At 38.9% G+C, this 19,240-nt stretch overlaps 2 protein-coding genes across 2 annotated transcripts in view; both read right to left on the bottom strand.

Annotated features, from left to right (window-relative positions):
• Positions 1–3,719: 3,719 nt before the first annotated feature.
• Positions 3,720–13,192, bottom strand: LOC144665711 (2-aminomuconic semialdehyde dehydrogenase-like). Its single transcript, XM_078527001.1, has 12 exons — positions 13,008–13,192; positions 11,868–12,074; positions 11,408–11,619; positions 10,747–10,913; positions 9,551–9,621; positions 8,740–8,844; positions 8,065–8,140; positions 7,437–7,535; positions 7,138–7,210; positions 5,877–5,917; positions 4,964–5,059; positions 3,720–4,145 (listed from the first exon to the last, which is right to left on the bottom strand). Exons 1-12 carry the CDS (start codon positions 13,178–13,180, stop codon positions 3,999–4,001), a joined length of 1,467 nt encoding a protein of 488 aa, XP_078383127.1. The 5' UTR covers positions 13,181–13,192; the 3' UTR covers positions 3,720–3,998.
• Positions 13,193–15,310: 2,118 nt separating this feature from the next.
• LOC144665647 (5'-3' DNA helicase ZGRF1-like) overlaps positions 15,311–19,240 on the bottom strand; it is a 64,239-nt gene continuing 60,309 nt past the window's right edge. Inside the window, 8 exon segments of the mRNA XM_078526913.1 lie at positions 15,311–15,952; positions 16,518–16,595; positions 16,734–16,810; positions 16,964–16,996; positions 17,447–17,541; positions 17,987–18,020; positions 18,421–18,481; positions 19,146–19,209. Of these exon segments, the coding sequence (XP_078383039.1) occupies positions 15,636–15,952; positions 16,518–16,595; positions 16,734–16,810; positions 16,964–16,996; positions 17,447–17,541; positions 17,987–18,020; positions 18,421–18,481; positions 19,146–19,209 (759 nt within the window). The 3' untranslated portion in view covers positions 15,311–15,635.

Here is a 19,240-nt window from a genome sequence, read left to right as displayed (position 1 = left end):
TGTCCCTCTTCGCTCACGGACGATTCATCTGCAGCCCGAGAGTGATTTAATACGGGAATTCGAATGAAGCACAAAAAATTTTTTCGTTTTTTTTTTAATCTAGCCACGGGCATTTAGAATGAGGAAAACTTGCGTTGGACATAAGTCTGTTTTCATGTAAGGCGCTTTTTTGATATTCAAAATAATGGTTCAATTTTCGGATCAGCAGCTCGTGCAGTCTTAAGGGGATCGAGTAAACTGTCTAGCCATGCGAAACAAACGAAACAACAACTTTTTAACAAGACACTGCATCCGCAACCTGTCATATACATTTCTTTATAGGAGGATATCCCTAAACAGTCTCTCCTGGACAGTGAAACCGATTTGGAGAAATCTATTTTTATATGCTTAATTACGTTTTATAAACGAGGAATGCAAACGCGAACTTAAGTTTGTTTTTGCATAAGGTTATGAAGCTCTCTCATAAAAAAATATTTATAATAACGTTAAATAAAATAATACATATTAAAATAGATAATTTTAATTTATAAATTTATAAATATCCACAAAGTAGGTCTTTATTTATTGTTTTCGGGTAAAACTGAAATCTAGAAGTGTTGGTTTTTGCGGAGCGAGGAAAACTGGAGAAAGCCCCCAGAGCAAGCAGGACGAGAACCAGCATCAAACTCAACCCACATATGACGCCGGTCCGGAACTGAACACCGCACCTTCCGTGTTCCTCTTTGGCGTGTGGTGTGCAGAAGAGCGTTATCGAGCGCAAATAATTGTCGACTCATTTTTAGTTGTCGACAACTTACATGTGTTTTGTAGTCTGTCGAGGCCGTACGTCGCTGTTGCTGATTTTCCTTAAGGGTTTGTGATCATTGGTAACTACATGTAAGCCATGGTCAATGCCATTGCTGCTCAAATTTTATGTCTGGACTAGGTCGAAACTGTGCTATGATTATTCGATAAAATTTGGAATATATAAGACAATGTGACTTCTGCAATTGCAACAAAATTGAAGATGAAACTCACTTTTTTGTTAAATTGCTCAACGTATTCTCATATACGAGACATTGTTCTCTCAAATAGAACCCCTAAAATCCCATTACTACACTTACTATCACAAAAAAGCCCACAAGCGCCCTGTATGAAACCTTATTATCACATCTTATGAATTCCACTGACCGTGCTCCTTTGTAAAAATTCAGCTAATTTCATTTATCTCGGCATGCTTTGAATTAAGAGACAATCTCGTGACAGTAACCACCACCTCGAATCGTTAAAATGAACAACTATTGTAATAAATTATTCTTTTATTTTATGTTATGTTATTTTCTGTTTTACTAGTTATCTTAGTTAATTAAATAATAAGAAATTAAATTTAAGTAGCTTTTGCAATACTACTCTATGTAGTCATGCAAATAAATGCTTGTTGTTGTTGATTTCTACTGACCTAAGTAAAATTAACGAAAAGGTTTGGATCGGATCTTTATTATAATTAAGAGTTTAGTTTTTATAAAAAGAAAGGCATCTATTAAATGAAATTCAATTCGAGGATTTCGAGGGTCATCGTGGCCTGGTGTAATGGTAAAGAAGGCTGTTAGCATACAAGAGGTTCCGAGTTCGATCCTGGGTGAGGAAGAAAAACATCGAGCGAAGAAAAACATTACTGGCAGAAAAACATCGAGCGTCGCCAAAATCATGTGGAATCGACCGCTTACAAATTAAACGGGGAACGTGCGTCTCCCACGAGCACCATTTATTGCCTCAGCCTTAACAAGATCTTTCCATTTCCATGGATCTTTTAACAGAAAATAAAAATGAGGCAGCCATAGCGCTAACTTGTTTAATTTTGAGATCGATCGGGATACATTGCACAGAATACCCAACAAAAAATTTCATTGAACGCTTCTGGCAGGCTGTATAGAAAGTCACCAATCGTTCGGATACTGACTTGGACACCATGAGAAGTAAACCTATGGTCAGTGGCCGTATGGCACTATTGTGTAGTTTGCAAAATTCAAAGGTTGTCTTCTCACCTATCCTGCAAATGTAGCCGCCTTTCGTTGCTCCTTTCGGACCTTTGCGGGAACGAACTCCCTCTTTGGCCCTGGAAGCGACAGGCAGGAGCCCATTACCCTGGTTCAATTGATATTTGTGGGAATTGATACAATGTAGGAGTTAAGTTACCATTGTGAAGGATTAACCCTTTCAGTGCTAAATTTCTCCAAAAACAGGGTTTTTTTCTACCGTTAAACTGAATTTTTGATGCTACGATCCTGAATTTCCTTTAACTTTGCTTAAAAAGTACTTTTTCACAATGCAGCAAGATTTTGACGAAGATTCCATTAAAAATTTTTTTTTTTTGTGCTTTGTCTACTTTTTTTTTTTTTTTTTTTTTTTTTTTTTCTTTTTTTTTTTTTTTTTTTTTTTTCCTTTTTTTTTTTTTTTTTCTCTCTTTTTTTTTTTTCACTTCTTTCTACTGTATCCGTCCTTCCTTTAGACCAAAAAAGTTTTGATTAAAACATTGGTAAACCCTGAAAAAAGAGGACCTCGATCTTTTACAGGTGTTTTGGCCTGTTTAAGCACCGATTTTGCACTAAAAAGTGATTGACATTTTCTCGATTAGCTCTGCCAGGATGCGACCGATACGCAAAATGAATAGTTCTTTAAAAAGGTCAAACCTAGCTCTATCAGATGCTTATCACTAAAATCTGCTGACTTTCAAATTGATGACGTCACAAGTGGTTCATTGACTGCTCCTCCAAATATCGAGAAAAGTCGACTTTAGCAGTGAAAGTGTTAAGCCAAGGACAGTAACCAGTGCCCAAAGCAAAGAAAATATCAATATTAACCTTTTTCTGGGGTGTTCTTGTCCTTCGGTTTCAATATGGCGGCTGGTTGGGATTTTGAAAAACAATGCTTCCGGAAAGACCTTGGAAACAGGAGTGGATCGCGGGCTCAACCAAGTGGCAATTTTGTCAATTTAGATAAGGGGAAACAATTTTAAAGGATTGCTTTTACGGGATGAGAACTTGCTTCCTATGTAGACGCAGCAACAAGCGCAAAGAGCGTCTGCGTATAGGAGGCAAGAGGTTAACTGGATTAATTGTGGTTTCCCCTTTGACAAAAGAATGTCTGAATTTACATTAACTTTATACCTGATCGAGCAAAGCCTGCATACATCTGTGGCCGGCGAGATGATCACATCACTGCTTTATTTGGTTTTGGCAGCCGTCAGGAATACGAGGGTCGCCCACTACCTCTTGGAACGAGTTAAATAATTGGTTCTTAAAACAATAGATAACAGGTGACAACAATGCCCCTAGCCCTGAATAACAATAGAGGTAGTGTTTACAGCGGGCGAATGAAAATAGAGGTTCCAGAGAGGTAGTGTCTTACTGAATACGAACGGTGAAGACGCGGGGAGTAAAATATACCACTGCCCGAAAATCAATTTGCAATGCTTAAAAAGCAGATACAGGTGGTCTTTATTTATCCTAAATGCTTTGAGAACGTCCAGCGTTTGTACAAATATAAAGGTCTTTCTAAAAGGTGTGGACTAGACTTTACTTCTCAAGTTATTTTTTTTTATGTTATTTCTTAACCCATTTACTTCTTTCTCATGTCAAGACTCGAAATGTCCACGTATGTTTAGTGATAAATGAATTTGATCCTAACACTATAAGGGGAACTCTTTTTTGGGTTGTTTTCTTTACTTGTTTTTGTTTTCGTTCGTTTGTTTGTTTGTTTGCTTTATCTGAATAGAAAAGTTGTTAAGCAACGTTAGGTGTCGCAATCACGTGACACCTATCCCAGTGCTTACAAGCATTTGCTTGTTTGATTGAATAAGAAGAGAAAACTATTTCAAACGCCGTTGGAAAGAGTTTCTTCTAATGACCATCGATCTCCCGACATGTGCGTCAACTTCCTTATTCCTAGTGTGCTTGTGCTTGTCTTTGTTGTTGGTGACACGAACTACAAGACCTAAAATGAGTGGACAGCCGTAGATCCTACATCTTAATGCAAACTGTTTTAACTTCCGTATAGAACTCGTACGATTCCTTGGCTCCTTCTCGGCCAATTCCTGAAGCCTTGAAACCTCCGAACGGCATGTTAAGGTCACGGACCAACCAGCAGTTACACCAAACTGTCCCGGCCTGAAATAACAGTAACAAAAAAGCGTTTCCTTGTTGTTACACTTTTGTTGAATGGTCACACAACAGTCATCTCTTGGGGATAAAACGGTTATTGCGTGACGAGTCATTTGAACATAAGTAAATTGAGTAGCAATAAGAAACTCGTTTTAAGGCCCTACTCGACTAGGTGAAGGGGGGAAGTCACAATGCAAGAGTGGAAAGGGCATAAAGGATGTTTTGCATAAAGATGAACGCAGTGTGGACGAGTTTAATAAATTGGGAAAATTCCTGTAGCGATTATTTTCATACCATGCAGTTGTTCTAGGACTTTAATTTCGTTAGTCCCGGGAACATGTACATGGCCATCCTCGGAGACCCAGGTGCAGTTAATGGGGATGAGGGAAACGCGAAACTTCAAGGAAAAAGACTCGGCAATAGAAAAGTTGGAGCGAAGGAAAGGTGCCCTTGGGGTAAGAGTCTTACCAGGTCAGTTTCAAACAGCTCTCTGAATGCTGCCTCCTGATTGGGCAGCAAAGTTCTTTGTATATCCTTTGTATTATTCTGCCCAATCGGCGGCCTGCAGGTTTACAATCCTTTGTGTATATTCCAATACAAAGTTCATGTAGAAAACCGAGTTGGCTAGCCTCTGGGTCTCCGAGGATGGTACATGGCATTGTTTCAGGGATGTGAACATTGTTTGGGCAGTTTATCTATTGTTTAGTGAGCCAATCGATCTGGACACAGAAACGAACTTAACGATCGTTCGCTAAGAAAGCCGGGACTCAGACTGCAGAGTACATTGCCAAATTTAGTCAAACAAAATCAACCGGTTCTTATACCTGTAAGCGTTTTGACACGCGGTGGGTTCGTGAAAGATTTTCCGACCAAACTACTGCTGCTAATCCATACTGTACACCATTAGCTCGCTTGATAACCTGACACGAAAAGAGAGAATACATCAGAGGGGTACTATCAAGCGCTAAAATTATAACTAAGTTGCTCCCCTCATTGACAGCATATAATACGTTTTGTATGATTTTTTGTCGGACAAGGTAAACCGTTCGTAGTAGGGAGGTGTCCGTATTACAGAGGTGCCCCTAAGGAGAAGTTCGACTGTTTGTCTGTATTTGCTTTTGACTTTTTAAAGATAAGACCTGTTGTCGAACCAGTCTGCAATACAGGCACCAAAGGAGAATAAAATGTGTCTCCGTATTACGGACAGTGTCCCTATTCTAGTTGTAGAGTTATTAGAAAGTTTGGTTTCTTTCAGACCAAGTGAACAGTCCGTAATAAGGAGTTGTCCGTACTAAAGGTGTCTGCAACGAGAGGTTGGACTGTAGTAGTCCATTAACGAACAAGAGAAATTGACAGAAGTCCGCACATATTTGGCAAGTCAACTGGAAAGCCTATTTCAGTTTATTGACGTGTTATGTTTAGTTTCCCAATCATTTATCATATATTGTATAATAAAAGATATTACGCGATGATTGGTGAATAAGTATTGGCTACATACATAGTAACGCTAATAGTAACAAAAACTAACGAAACAGAAGGCTGCTTAGAGTAAAGGAGATATCCTGAGATAGCGTCTTCTTCCTCTTTAACCTTTATTGATCGAAGCTGGACTAGACTTCAAAGACACCGATGATGTAACAACTGAGGCACCCTCGTAACACAAAAATAAATGCTATTTAAGTCATTTTATATTAAAGACAAAAGTTAAATGTGAATAACATCTGTTTCGACTCTCACCTCTTCCTCGGAATCAAAGGGTACAACAGCAACCACAGGACCTGTGTAAAAGGAATAAAGAATGACCCACATTAAGCTTCTTTCTACACCATTTATACATTTCTAAGACGACTCCCTGCTGATATATTTCGAACACGGGACTGGTGGGGTTTAAATCAAAATGTTCAGGCCTTTGCGCCTTTCTAGGTTTGAAGTAGCTCGTAAATGGACGATTTCTGCAAGCTTTCTCCATTCCTGATCCTTCTCTAAACTAAACGCCACCTGGTTTATAATTTGTACGCATTGACTGATTTAAGAGGGCAAATCGTACTAACAACGGAATTCTGTTCTCCAATATACAAGTCTGGCCAGCCAGTTCTGATTTATGGAAAGCGCCCTTCATGTCTCGTTTTCCCCTTTCTTTGCCGTGATCTATTTTATCTAAGACTATACAATGCAGGGTCAATTGAAAGTCCTGCAATGAGCTGTAACCTATCAGAACTAATACGTTCCCTTTCCTTTTTCAACCAACCGGGATTTCCCGCTCTCGATGCAAACGATGTTTTCCACGGTTGGCTTCGATTGCATGATTTCCTTGGTTTAGTACAAATGATGGTGTTTTGCTCTTGGCATGGGGTTACACGTTTTCCAGCGTTTGGCATCAATTGCAATTTTTTTCCACTTTAGGTCGGATATCTTTTCTCGCACTTGCCATCCGTGGCATGTTTTCTGCGCTTGATGCAAATCATTATTTTGTTTTTTCGTGCTTGGCATCAATCGCATGTTTTAATAATAATAACTAATGTTTATCGTCATTGTAGTTAAAAATTGAATTAAAAGGATACAGTACAGGTTTTAAAAATTAACACTACTGATAACACTATACTATTCGACTCAACTATTAACAATTACACATTATATCATGGTTGGAAAGTAATTAATGAGTGGGAACACTTTGTGGGGCACATGTTCCTGTTGATACGTATATACATGCTTCGATCGGTATTCCTGATCGTCACTGGCCTGAGGTTGTAGCTGTGGGTGTGAACTCCGCCAATGGGTAGTAAAAAGTGGTTTGGGTGGTTGCTATTACGTAATTTTTCTCCACAATTGATACAAATTATTTGTTTTCCCGCGCTTCACACTGTTGCCTGATTTTGCTAAGTTTTGATTGGTTCACTGCATTTTTTAGGTTAGTTGTGATTGGAAAGATGTGAGGTTGAACCTTGGTTTCGCTTTAACAAGTAATCAGAATATCACTGTAAGTTATACATGTACTAACCAAATATTTCTTCCTGCATACAGCGAGTGCTATCAGCTAAACCAGTGATAACCGTGGGCCGCATAAAGTATCCCTAAAACGAAGACATTGGGGATTTTAAAAGATAGAATCGTTGCGATTTACTTAGAAGGCAAGCAAGGGAGAGAACAACAAACATGATTCGGGCTGTGGAAGAAAATTTGTTTTGGAAAATTCCCCAAATGGCCAAGAGCAAAGAGAAGTTTTTGTATTCGTGGCTAACGGTCCACAACACTACAGAGAAATACTTGAAATTTACATGTATTTTTAAATTCCTGTACCTCTGCATGAGGGCTTGGGAGTTCCAAAGGCGAGTCCTTTCCTTCACCACACACAATTTCCCCACCTTCATTCACAGCAAGTTTCACATATCCTAAAACCTTGAGAAGATATAAAGTCAGGTGCATAAACATTAACTAAAGCAACTTGAAGAAAAAACACGAACGTTGTTAACGACAGTGTAAAAGGAATAAATCTGCATTTATACACGGAGCTAACTGTACAAGATGGCTGCTCAAGATTTGTAAATGACTGGCAGTTTCAGCAAGGAAGATCACAGGCTGGCTAATCTGCTATCTCTCATAACTAGTTTCCACGCCCAGCGTTTGAGAATTAGCGAAGTTCCAGTTTGTCGCACTGATCGCTTCATGGAATTCTTTATTATTAGTTATGCAATGTAAATAATTTTTAGACATAATCCCTCCCTTCCTCCCTCCCTCCGTCCGTCTTTGTACTCTGATTGGCTCATAATACTTTATTTCACATGATTGAATGCGTCTCTTTTTAAAATCTTTTCTTTAGTTATTTTCTCTTTTCATTAATCTAGTATGAGTCAAGATAGTTGTTGTTGTTATTCATTCCTTTATAATTGCATATACATGTACTCATCTTTAATGAACAAAAGATTACCTTAGCCAAATGTTCTTTGCTGACCAGTGCTCCAACATTTGTTGTTGCATCTTTGGGGGATCCAACCTTGAGTTGCCTGATGTAACAACATGAATAAATTTGAGTGGGTTCCATCCAACAAGAACAAACCACACTTGTCTAAGGCCTAGTTCATACTAGCGACATAAGGACATAACGACATGGACATAACGACGTAAAGAAAAACAGTTACATGTATTTCCTTATGTCGTTATGCTTATGTCATTATTGTGCTCCAGCTACGTCGTTATGTTATGTTGTTCACATCAATGTGAGGCGTTCTTTGCATTTTGCGTGCCTTGCCGTTATGTTGTTATATCACAATTGTGAACCAGGCCTAATTACTAATAAAATAGCATTGTCCAAAACCTTTATATATGCAGTTTCAAGACACATATCCATATACCCACCAAAAGAAAGGTCAATGGAAATTGTGATAAAAGAGGGGAAATAATTTCAAAAGCCAAAATATTTTAAGGGGAGAAAAACCAAACTGGATTTTACAGAGGGGGGAGACACACCAGAAAGCCTTCCTAGGGAGAGAACATTAATTACTGGTTTTCTGAATTCACAACACAAAAGTATTTATCTTTCAAATGCTGTGCGAGAAAAAAAATTAATATGAATAAAGTGGTAACAGACGGCAGTGATACCAACCTAGTTTGTTCCACAAATTTTTCTAGAAACTTGTCATAAACTCCTTTTTGGACATAAACTCGACTAGTACAAAGGCAGATCTCTCCTTGATTGGCAAAACTGGACCTGGGAAAAAACAGCATAATATAATTGTGTCGGTAAATTCCAGCAGCAAGCAAAGAAAGCCCTGTCTGATAGCCTTTGGGAGGGCTAGTGGATTTTCCTGTAAGGCTAGTGGATTTTATTCACCACTTATCTGATGGGCAAGTAACATTTTGGACTTCTTTTTGTTGGAAGATTAAGAAAAGCCACTGACAAAAAAAACCTTCAGGCTAGTACACAATGGCTTCAACTTGCCCGAAGCGCACCCTGGAAAATCAATTTTTTTTGCACCCTAAAATTCTGTGTTGAAAACCAGCACAAAAGTATGTTATCTCTTCATGGCTGTGCTCAGAAAAGTTCAGCTGATTGATTTTATGTTAATATTATAAATAAATAATAATAATGGGAATTTGCAGTGGCATTTCCACTAAGTGGCTCTTCATCCACTGACACTAAATCTGAGGAAACAAATATTGTAAATCAAACAGAAACAGAAACTCACTAAAAATCTCAACTGACAGGAGGCTGACCAGTTGGCTATTTACAAAGAATGGAGGAGTTGAATTCAGAACGATCGAAGACAAATCCATCTAGTGAGAGGGAGGAGGACTTGAACCTGGAACCTCCGAATAACAAGTCCAGTGCCCTAACCACTAGGCCAGGCTGCCTTCTTAACAAGTTATACATGTACAGCTTGGCAAAACAATTACTTTAGTTTAAAACTACAAACCTGATAGTTGTTGCAACACATTTCTCCAGGTCAGCATCATCAAAAATTAGGGCAGCATTCTTCCCTCCAAGCTATAGTTAATGAATAAAAACAAAACTTCAACTTTAATAAATTGTAATAAAAAGATCAAAAAGGACCAAAACATTGCACATGCAGTAACTGTATGCGGTTTATGCGGTTAACTTGCGCTGGGATCCAGCTCCACAGCAAAGTTAAACAGTTTGAGTCTGGTGAAGCACCACTTGGCAAGATTACTTTTGACTGTATAGTTTATGAATAAAAACAAAACTTCAACTTTCATAAATTGTAATTAAAGAATCAAAAAGCACAAAAACTTTGTACAGTGGCCTTTATGGTTAACTTGTGCTGGGATCCAGCTCCAAAGCACAGAGTCTGGTGAAGTGCCACTTGCCAAGGTTACTTTTGATACTGTCACAGTGTTCTCTTCACTCACACTACATTACACTATTACTAATATTAGGTAATTCTATTTATTTTTGTTTTAAGAGCTCCAAACTTTAAATTGGCAGGCAAAAGTCTTTGATTGGTAAAATCACGGCCACATTTAACAAACAAGGATGACTTTCGAGCATTGTAAACAACACTTTCATTGAAATTGAGATAAACTTGAAAAAAGTCGGTCCGATGCTTTTCAAGTTAACCCAAACGCAATCCGTTTTAATCTTCTCGAAATTTGCCCATCCATGTCCCTTTTTGGCCTTTCTATCTTTCTTTTGAGTTCTTTTACAGTTTTAAGCTGTTATTGTGATATTTCAGTTAATTCCATGAACAGTTGGCCAGAGCCAAAATTGTCTAATTAAAAATTGAGTGACATAGCCCCTTTAAGTTGGGCAATCATTTTTGTCAATACAGTAATCCATCTGAGGGGATGTAAGGCATCTATCTCCAGTCCTGCCAACATCAGCACCTTACGCTAAGGAAATTGACATTACATGTATGGTCAAAACAGGTCAAGCATTCCACAGTTATTGAAAAAAATAATGTTTGTCATCAGAAACTTGATTTCATGACTGAGTTGAAACAATTTGAAACACAAAAATGAAATTTGCACTAATTAGTACTTCATTCTTTTGTGGATATTGTGCTGCCCTTATTAACAAGCTACAGTTACAATTAGGCAGTCATGTGCAGTCATGTAGGTGTACATAAGGAGACTATCTCTCAAAATTACTTACTTCCAGTGAAATTTTCTTGTAAAATGGAGCAGTCATTTCAGTGATGGCTTGACCAGTAGCAGTTGAACCAGTGAATGAAATCACTGGAATATCAGGATGTTTTACAATTGGAGCTCCTGCCTTGGGTCCAGTACCAAACACCAAGTTGACGACACCAGGTGGCAACCCTGAGAACAAAACATCAATGGTGAAAAACTAAATTATGTTTTGCACTCAGACACTCTGATGCACTGGTTTTTGGCCAGTAATCAGAAAGTGGGAGTCCAAAGGCCAATTCTCCTTGAAGGGGTGGGTGGGGGAGGGGAGGAGTCCATGGGCACCCCCCCCCCCCCCTTAGATGTGATTGCCATTGTCCTGAGCAGCTTTAAAACAATGTCTTTCAATTTAGCTTTAAATCATTTTCCTTTTCTCGGTTTCTGATGGCAAGCAAAAACTGGGGAGAGTGCAAAATGCCAGTGAGTAGGGGTGCTAGACATTGTACTCTCCCTAGTTTTCGCACGCCTTTAGAAACCAAGATAGCGGCCCCTCAACTCAATCATCAACCTCTACAAGCTTATGTTTAAATAGGGAACTGTGAACAGTCTAATCAATGCCTTACTGTTTAACAACTTCCACAGCTTAACAAAAGCTGACTTATACAAAAACCACCAAACTACAGTACCTGCTTCATTCAGCACCTTTGCCATCATCCAGGCTGTAACAGATGTCATTTCACTTGGTTTACACACAACAGTGTTGCCCGCAGCAATAGCAGGAGCGATTTTAAATGTCAACAGGTAGATAGGCAAGTTCCACGGTGAGATCAGCCCAGCCACACCTATCGGGGATCTGATTGAGTAATTAACTGCACCCACATTTTCTAGAACATTGGCGCTGTGAATAAGTAACTAAAAATTAATAATTGTTACATGTACAAAAAAGGTTTCATCTATTCAATGCATAAACACAAGAAACAATTATTGATTGCAGAACAAGTGTTAAAGGGGTGAGTTAACAAAGGCCGAAACCTTTAATAAAATGTATGAAGCTAAATTAAAATAACCAGAGGGGTTTGGGATCTTAGAAAAAAATCCCTTCCATAGGGGAGGTTTGGGTAATTTATGGAACTACACAATACTCACTGGTTTGCAGATGAAGCATTTATTATTGTCGAAGCAAAGAATCTAAAGTTCAGGCAGGCACGTGGGATGTCCACCTTTTTGGCCAGCAAAACTGGTTTGCCCTGATCTCTTGACTCTGCCTCAGCAAACTCATCTAATCTGGACTCAATTAGGTCTGCAATCTTTCTCATAATCCCTGAACGAAACTCTGGTGTGGTAACAGACCAACTAGGAAAAAAAAAAAAAATAAGTAAAATCTTGAAGCCAGACATTACAACCAATTACATCACAGTCATGTTACGTATACTGTATGAATGGCACTTTTTAAACACAGATAATTTAAGTGTCCTTGAGATAATTCCAAGCAGTGCAGTGCCACTGTCTCCAGTTCGCTACTAAGGGATAATGCTCCTTAATTAACTATTTTTAGACTTTGAGAGTTAGGGTTAAGATAACCAAAAAAGATAACCAAAAATACAATGTTTTCCCCACCACTGGAACACAGGAGTTGTAGATTAATAACAATCCAAAGTTGCTGGATATTCTGAAGTTGCCCTGAATTTTGAAAACCTTGACATTCTTTCGCACCAAGGGTGCCCAGAATGCATCCAGGTTTTTTTTACAGGTCACATTACACAGCTCAAAAGTACTGTGAGGTCACCATGCTACTCATATACTGTATAAACAGGCTAAACACAGTCTCCTAGCCCTAAACCACTATCCATAAAGTATTCTAGGGCTAGAGCACTATGTTTAGCCTGTTATATAAAATTGGTAACACGTACGGTGTACTGTGCTTGTAACCTGTAAAAGAAACCAGGCTCTCCTTCCTCATCCCAAGAGATACGAATTTGTGGCATAGGAGTAGAATGAGATGTAGATGGAGAGGGAAGGCGGGGTACAGGGATGGGGGGGGGGGGGGGGGTCATCATACGTTCACTTGTTTGTGTACTAGACAAGTATAAAGCACTATGCAAATATTGCTTCACTTCACACTAGTTCTTGTTCTCTAATCACTCTGCAGTGAAACGAAAAACAATCATTTTCACACTTAATATCATACGATACAAGAATCAGGAATAGGCATCTCGTTTATCGACAGCTAGACTATCAACCCCAATAAATCACTCTGCAAATATTGCTTCACTTCACACACTTTACCTCTCAAATGCCTCGCTTGCGGCTTTAACAGCCATGTCAACTTCTTCTTTCCCACTGTCAGGAACCTTGCAGTAAACTTTTCCTGTTGACGGGTCGTAACTGTCGATGTGATTCGCACAAGGCACGAACTTTCCACCGATGAAGTTCTCGAGCACAAGCATTTCGGACGCCATTTTGTTGCTCTTTTGGCTGCGGGATCTCAAGGGATTGTGGGTACGAGGTAAACTGGCCCCAGACCCGCCCCCGACACACCCCCTTTGTACATATACTGAATTAAAGAATTGGAGTGGACTACACTGCTTCTGGACTACAGTACAAACCGAATCAGGAATTTTAAAACAACTGCAGAAGTTCTCGCGCACGCATTGGCTAATTTTCATTGCCAATAAGCTAACAGACTCGTGAATTTATAATTTATGCGATGCTGACGCAACGCTTCGGTGGATCGATGAATGAAAGCGAATCTCATCTTGTTTTCTTTAAACCAAGTACGTATTTATTTTCGTATTCGGAAATTGGGCTTGGACTTCTGCTATGTTTATCTGTTGACTGAAAATTTTGCCAGGCTTCTGAAATTTTTGCGTTGCTGAACGGTGCTAGCGAACAACAGCGAACTGTCGAGGTTCAGTGTACAAGCGCTCGCTTCTAGCGAGAGAAATATTCAGTAACAGAATAAAAGGTATTTATAAAAGTTTCTTTGAGTTCTTTTTTATACCCAATCGTTCGTATAATTGCCTTTTATGTGTCGGGAATCTTGACGATCTCCGAAACATGTTTATGGTACGCATTGTTTTTTATAAAAATACAGTCGAAGCTCTCTTAACGGACACTCTCGTAAGCGGACAGCTCTACTTACGGCCGCCTTGTCTCTGCTTGTCTGAAACCCCGTTTTAACTCCCATACAAACTCTGTATTTTTACATTCTCATAACCGGACATTCCCGTAAGCGGCCGCGGACACTTTCACAGATTACGACTTAGACTTTTTCTTTGTTTTTAAGCTCTCGTAAGCGGACATCCGAAAGAAAATCCTAAAAAAAAAAAACTTTGGTATCTTGTTTTTATCAATCATCTTCACATCGACGTTCGTCACAATGATTTTACAGTAATTACAGTACCATATTTCAGTGTTTGTTTTGTCGTCATCTACGTCCGTCCGGTTATTGTTAGCTGGTCAAGCTCCTGTAAGCGGCCATCTATCCCCTACACCTCTAGTGGCCGCTTACGAGAACCATTCTCGTAAGCGACCAGCTCCAGTTACGGACACTTTTTTCGTGTCCCGAGGGTGTCCGCTTACGAGAGCTTCGACTGTAGGCTCCTTCCAGTTTGTTATTGTAAAAAAACATATTGACGTCAGTTCTTCATGAGTCTGTCCTGTTGTTGACAATGGATTTCGTCATAACATTGTCAAAGTAGTCTGCGGATCACTCGGCTACGACTCGTCGAGGTCAAAATGTAATAAAGTTTCCTTTTAGCTTTTTACATTTTGACCTCCAGGTATTGGCATAACTAGAATTAATAAAAGCAATAATTTATAAGTACGTACTTTCATTTTCTTGTAGCGCAAACAAATTTCGTTGCGTGAAGCGGTCGGTCCTCACTGAAACATCCTTCCCATTTATATACGCTTAAATTTTTAGTACAAGCTTGTCGATTGCCAATTTCTTTTCAAAAAAGTGTAGAATAACTCCATCCCTAAACTGTCTCAAAACACCATGCATTCGAATACGGAGCTGCAACCTTGGTATCGAGATAAAGCCGTTTACTCTATTTGTAACAAGTATTATTTAATCACAGATCATGTGGATCAATGGAAGAAATGACCTGAAGTAAATCGCTTCTGCAATACTTTCTCAGATTCTTGTTTTTCAAATTTCAGTAACAATTCAAGTTTTAGATCACTTTCTTGTTTTATTTTGAGATTTGGTGTTTTCTCTCTTATGTATTTTTTCGTCCTTACGTCGTAGGCTACGAACAAAAAAATTACTTCCTTTACCAGTATCAATACATTGTCAAGCAGACAAGTAATAATAATGGAAATAGGACTGAGTGGAGTCCAGTTCGGTCTGTAGCTATATGAGCGATTAACAAAATCGAAATTAACCAGCGAAATTGTAATAAAACATAACAGTTTACTCAACAAAATGAACAACAACAGCGCGCGCAAAATGACGCGCACTGTCCAATTACACTTGTGTCCATGCATGGTTGCAGTTGTTGTCAGTGTTGTTTTCAGAAACGGGCAAAAACAATTGAGTTCCCCTTTAACAAGAAGCTGACACAGTGCTACCAAAACAATCCTGCAAATATCAATTTTATTGCAACGTCTGTACAAATATCCTCAAAATATGCAAACTTATTTTACAAGGTTCATAAAGTATTTTTAAAATAATATATGAATGCCAATGGGTAAAGTTTTGCTGGCTGTCTAGTCAACGTAGCAGTTAACTATCGGCAATTGCAGTTGCTTTACTATTTTTCCTCTCTCCTCACTTCACCGCAAACTCCTGTCTTTCCTTCATGCCTTTGATTATCTCGCCTCCCTCAAATAGCCCAGTTTTATTCTTCTTACAACTTTATTAAAACGTCCACCTCTGCATAACATCTGTCTAGTAACAGGGCCTGTCGGCTAGACCGGTTGAATTCCTAAAGAGGAGAATATGTCGAAACTTGGCAGTTCGCCATCACTGTCATCTTCCACAGCACTACTTGTGCTCAAAATATCTGCCTGACATGGCAGAAGTGGAGCCGTTGATGCTGGTACCGAGCTGTCGTTCTCTTCAATGCACTCTTCTGTATCCTTTACTGTTTCTTCATTTAATGTGGGAGAACTTTGAGTTTTTGAAAGAGATGGCGCCCGGTTGTGTTCTTTGCAGTCAGTCCTTTGGCCAGCATTCAGTGTTGCCTCTGGTAAACTTGACTCTTTGCTGACAACATCCGAAGCTTCTGTAAAATAAATTAAAAAAAAAAATGTTCATAACTGTGCTAAATATAATTGGCGATAGGGGGTATATTACAACGGTAACATCAACGAGAAAGTCACCAAACGAAATATTTAATTAACGTGACAAAAACTTTGGACGTGCGTTATAAACTGCAACATAAAAATGTCCAAATTGGCGTATCTGAGAAACGTGAAGAAAACCGGCAACTTTTCTTCTATTTCCTTTTTAGAACTGCCTTTCCATATTTAGTTGGAGCTGCTTTGTAAGCCGGTAAATGCACTGAATTTGCCTAGATAATTGCGAGATTCACAAGTTAAATAATCATTTTTTCTTTCCTTTGTGCTCAGCGTCGTCTCACCAAAATGCGATAAAGGTATTAGGCCCCAATATGGTTTCCCTATGTTTTTAAATCTACGTTTGATTCGTCTGCAAAAAATGCAAGTGTTTTTGACTGTTCAGCACCTTAGCGAATGAGCTCGTCAGATTTTTTGCGTACCAGGAGCCAGCTAAACGAAATTTATCACAAATTAAGCGACTTAAGTACCTTGCAAACTACGCGGACTCACCATCAGTCATATCATTGTCTTCTTTTTGCTTCCATTCCTTGATGAAGTCTTGCGAGTTACAAAGTCCGCCAGGAAAGACTAATGCGCGAGAAATAAAATAAGCTGATTTCAAACATGTGTCTTGATGCTCCCAATAATGCCAATATGTAGAGATACTTTATTGCTAGATCAATCAGATGTATTTTCATGTGGCAGATGGAAAAGAGTTTCTCTTACCACGACAGTGCTCGATGACTTTTCCCCAAACGGTGTTACAAGAAAGCATCTTCAGATTACCAACAATGAGGAGATGCCTAAACGAGACAAACAGCTGTCAATATCGATAGGCAATCCAGCATTTTGAAACAACATTGGGTTTCTTCCTGGCAAGATGCCGATTGAGTCAAGAATTGATTATCAGCCTACAGTTTTAGAAATCAAGTAGATTGAAAGATAATTATACAAACCTTTTAGCTCTTGAAAGCGCAACATTAGTGCGTCTGAAAAATAAAATAAATGGCTAAGCAGTGTAGATTGCATATGGGGCCTAGTCTAGGTAATGTGACTAGTCTATTTTATGTGACTTTTCACCGAATTTTCTCTAGCCAGAAGATCATCACTGACAAGGTCTGACCAATAATAAGGCTGATCATAAAATGGAAAGCAGCCAATCTGCAGTTTAAATTTGCTTTCATTTTGTTTCAAGTAAATAGTTATCAATCGTTCTCGAGTAATCGTCGCTAACCTTCTGAGTAAACTCCTGCATGACAAGCAAAAATTAAGACAAATGCACTACATCTAAACTGACTTGAATACAGTAATCTTGCCCTCTGTTATCACAGTATTAACAACTTGGAATGGAACCACAAGTAAGCTATGGAACCGATTTTAGACCATAGAGATCATCAAGATAAAACATGGGCAAACACGTGTTAGCACGTGTAACTCACCTGTCGCAGTCAATAAATCCAATGTGATCCGTGCGCACGCACGACAAAATGATGACATCTTTTTCGCCGCCTTGGAATGCATCTACCGTTGAAATCTGTTGAAAAAAAAAAGCATACAATTAGTTAGTGGTTTTAAGTTGAATAGCGCAATTTAATTACAACATTCTATGTAAACAAGAAATGCGAGAATTTGAGAAAAAATTCAGTTGCAAAAAGCACGGAGCGTAGCATCATTTTTATCTCTATAAGATAATTCCGATCGACACACCTTGCACATTGAACTCTGATGTGGAAAAATTCAGAGATTTTATATAGCTTGCGATTATCGATACCGTACGTGAAAACGTCTGGCCAATCGCTTAGCGTCTGACTGGGGAATAAGAAGCGTTAATTACCAGAAGAACTGTTTGGCAACACCAGTTTTGTTTCCGCACAATAAGCTTTTACCGTGCGCGTTAATTTTTGTTTTTGTTGTTCTTGTTGTTTAGTTTTAGTTTTACTTCTGTTTTTTTTTCCTACACGTGCGTAACAGTCACTAACCTGAATAGCTTTAAGTTCGGCATGAGAAGTGGCCCTGAATAAGAAGATTAAATGAAAACTCGTGGTTAGTATAAGAAACATGGGTTTCTGTTAGTATTTACAAAAGTAAGCCTAAAAGAACGTGCGTGAACTAAATGACTCCTAAGTCCTCATACTTAAAACGCCGAAGAACACAACGCAATGACCCAGGCCAGGGCGCAAACAGGAAAAGCTTTATCTGCCATCCAGTGCCCTACCCGTAACCCTTAAATGAAGTTGTTTTGTTATGGCCAGAGAACGCCACCTTATTCTAGCTTGTTATTGTAAACTTCAACAGTTCCAAAGTATTGAATAGCGACAGTGCCACTCAATACCAAGAATAACAGCTTTATGCACTTCTATATTTTTTTAGTTCACGGAAGTACGACGAAAAAAAAAAAGATTGTTTCACTTACCTAGAATCTGTTAGGTTGTTTGAAATTGTATGCAGCTGGGACTTGTACAACGTTATCACTCCTGAAACAGTAGGAAGCGTTAACATTAATAATGCCGCAATAATTGTGTGCACAGGAAGTCAGCAAAACACTGGGTTTGCGTGGTTACAGAAATATTCGGAGACTTGACTGTGAAGGATGGCTTCATGGCAAGAACGGAAGGATACTGGAAGAAGCTTCTTTAAGTGGTGGACCATTCTTTTTGGAGGTGGAGGGGGGGGGGGGGAGAGATATTTCTGGGCGTGAATTTTTTTCCGTCTTGTGTTTTACATTTTTCTTTCACCTGTAGCTTGTGTAGCTTCAACTTTAGCTTGCTGTGCATGTGTAAATTTTTATTTATTTTTAATTGCCACTTCTCCCTTTCCCAAATTCTCTTTACCATAATCTGGACACAATGCAGGTACAATCAAAACACACCGACGTAATATTTACTACCTCTTTCATTTCTAAGCTGATCAACATATTGTTCAAAAGACTCTTGAAACACTTCGTCTGTGAGTTTGGCACAAAAGTATAAACTTCATAAAGTTTTGTACTTTAGTTCAGTGAACAAGTAAACAAGCCACTGGGGTAAGATAGCTTGTTGATAGCCTGATTTCTGAGCCAATTTCTCAGCATTGGTTTCATATCCTTTACGATGATTAACTGTTAAGCACTATTATTTAGTTAACTGAGTTATCACACACCCATTTGCGCTGGTTCCACTCCAGATTCCAGAAGGCACTCGATGAGAAAGACAACAAATTTCGCCTGCAAAAAGTCAATGCAACAAACCTTACTG

Source organism: Oculina patagonica, chromosome 9 (assembly GCF_052425735.1).
Source record: "Oculina patagonica isolate OP01 chromosome 9, crgOcupat, whole genome shotgun sequence".
NCBI lineage: Eukaryota > Metazoa > Cnidaria > Anthozoa > Scleractinia > Oculinidae > Oculina > Oculina patagonica.
Note: the sequence above shows the minus strand (reverse complement) of the source record. Positions and strands in the feature narration are given on the sequence as shown.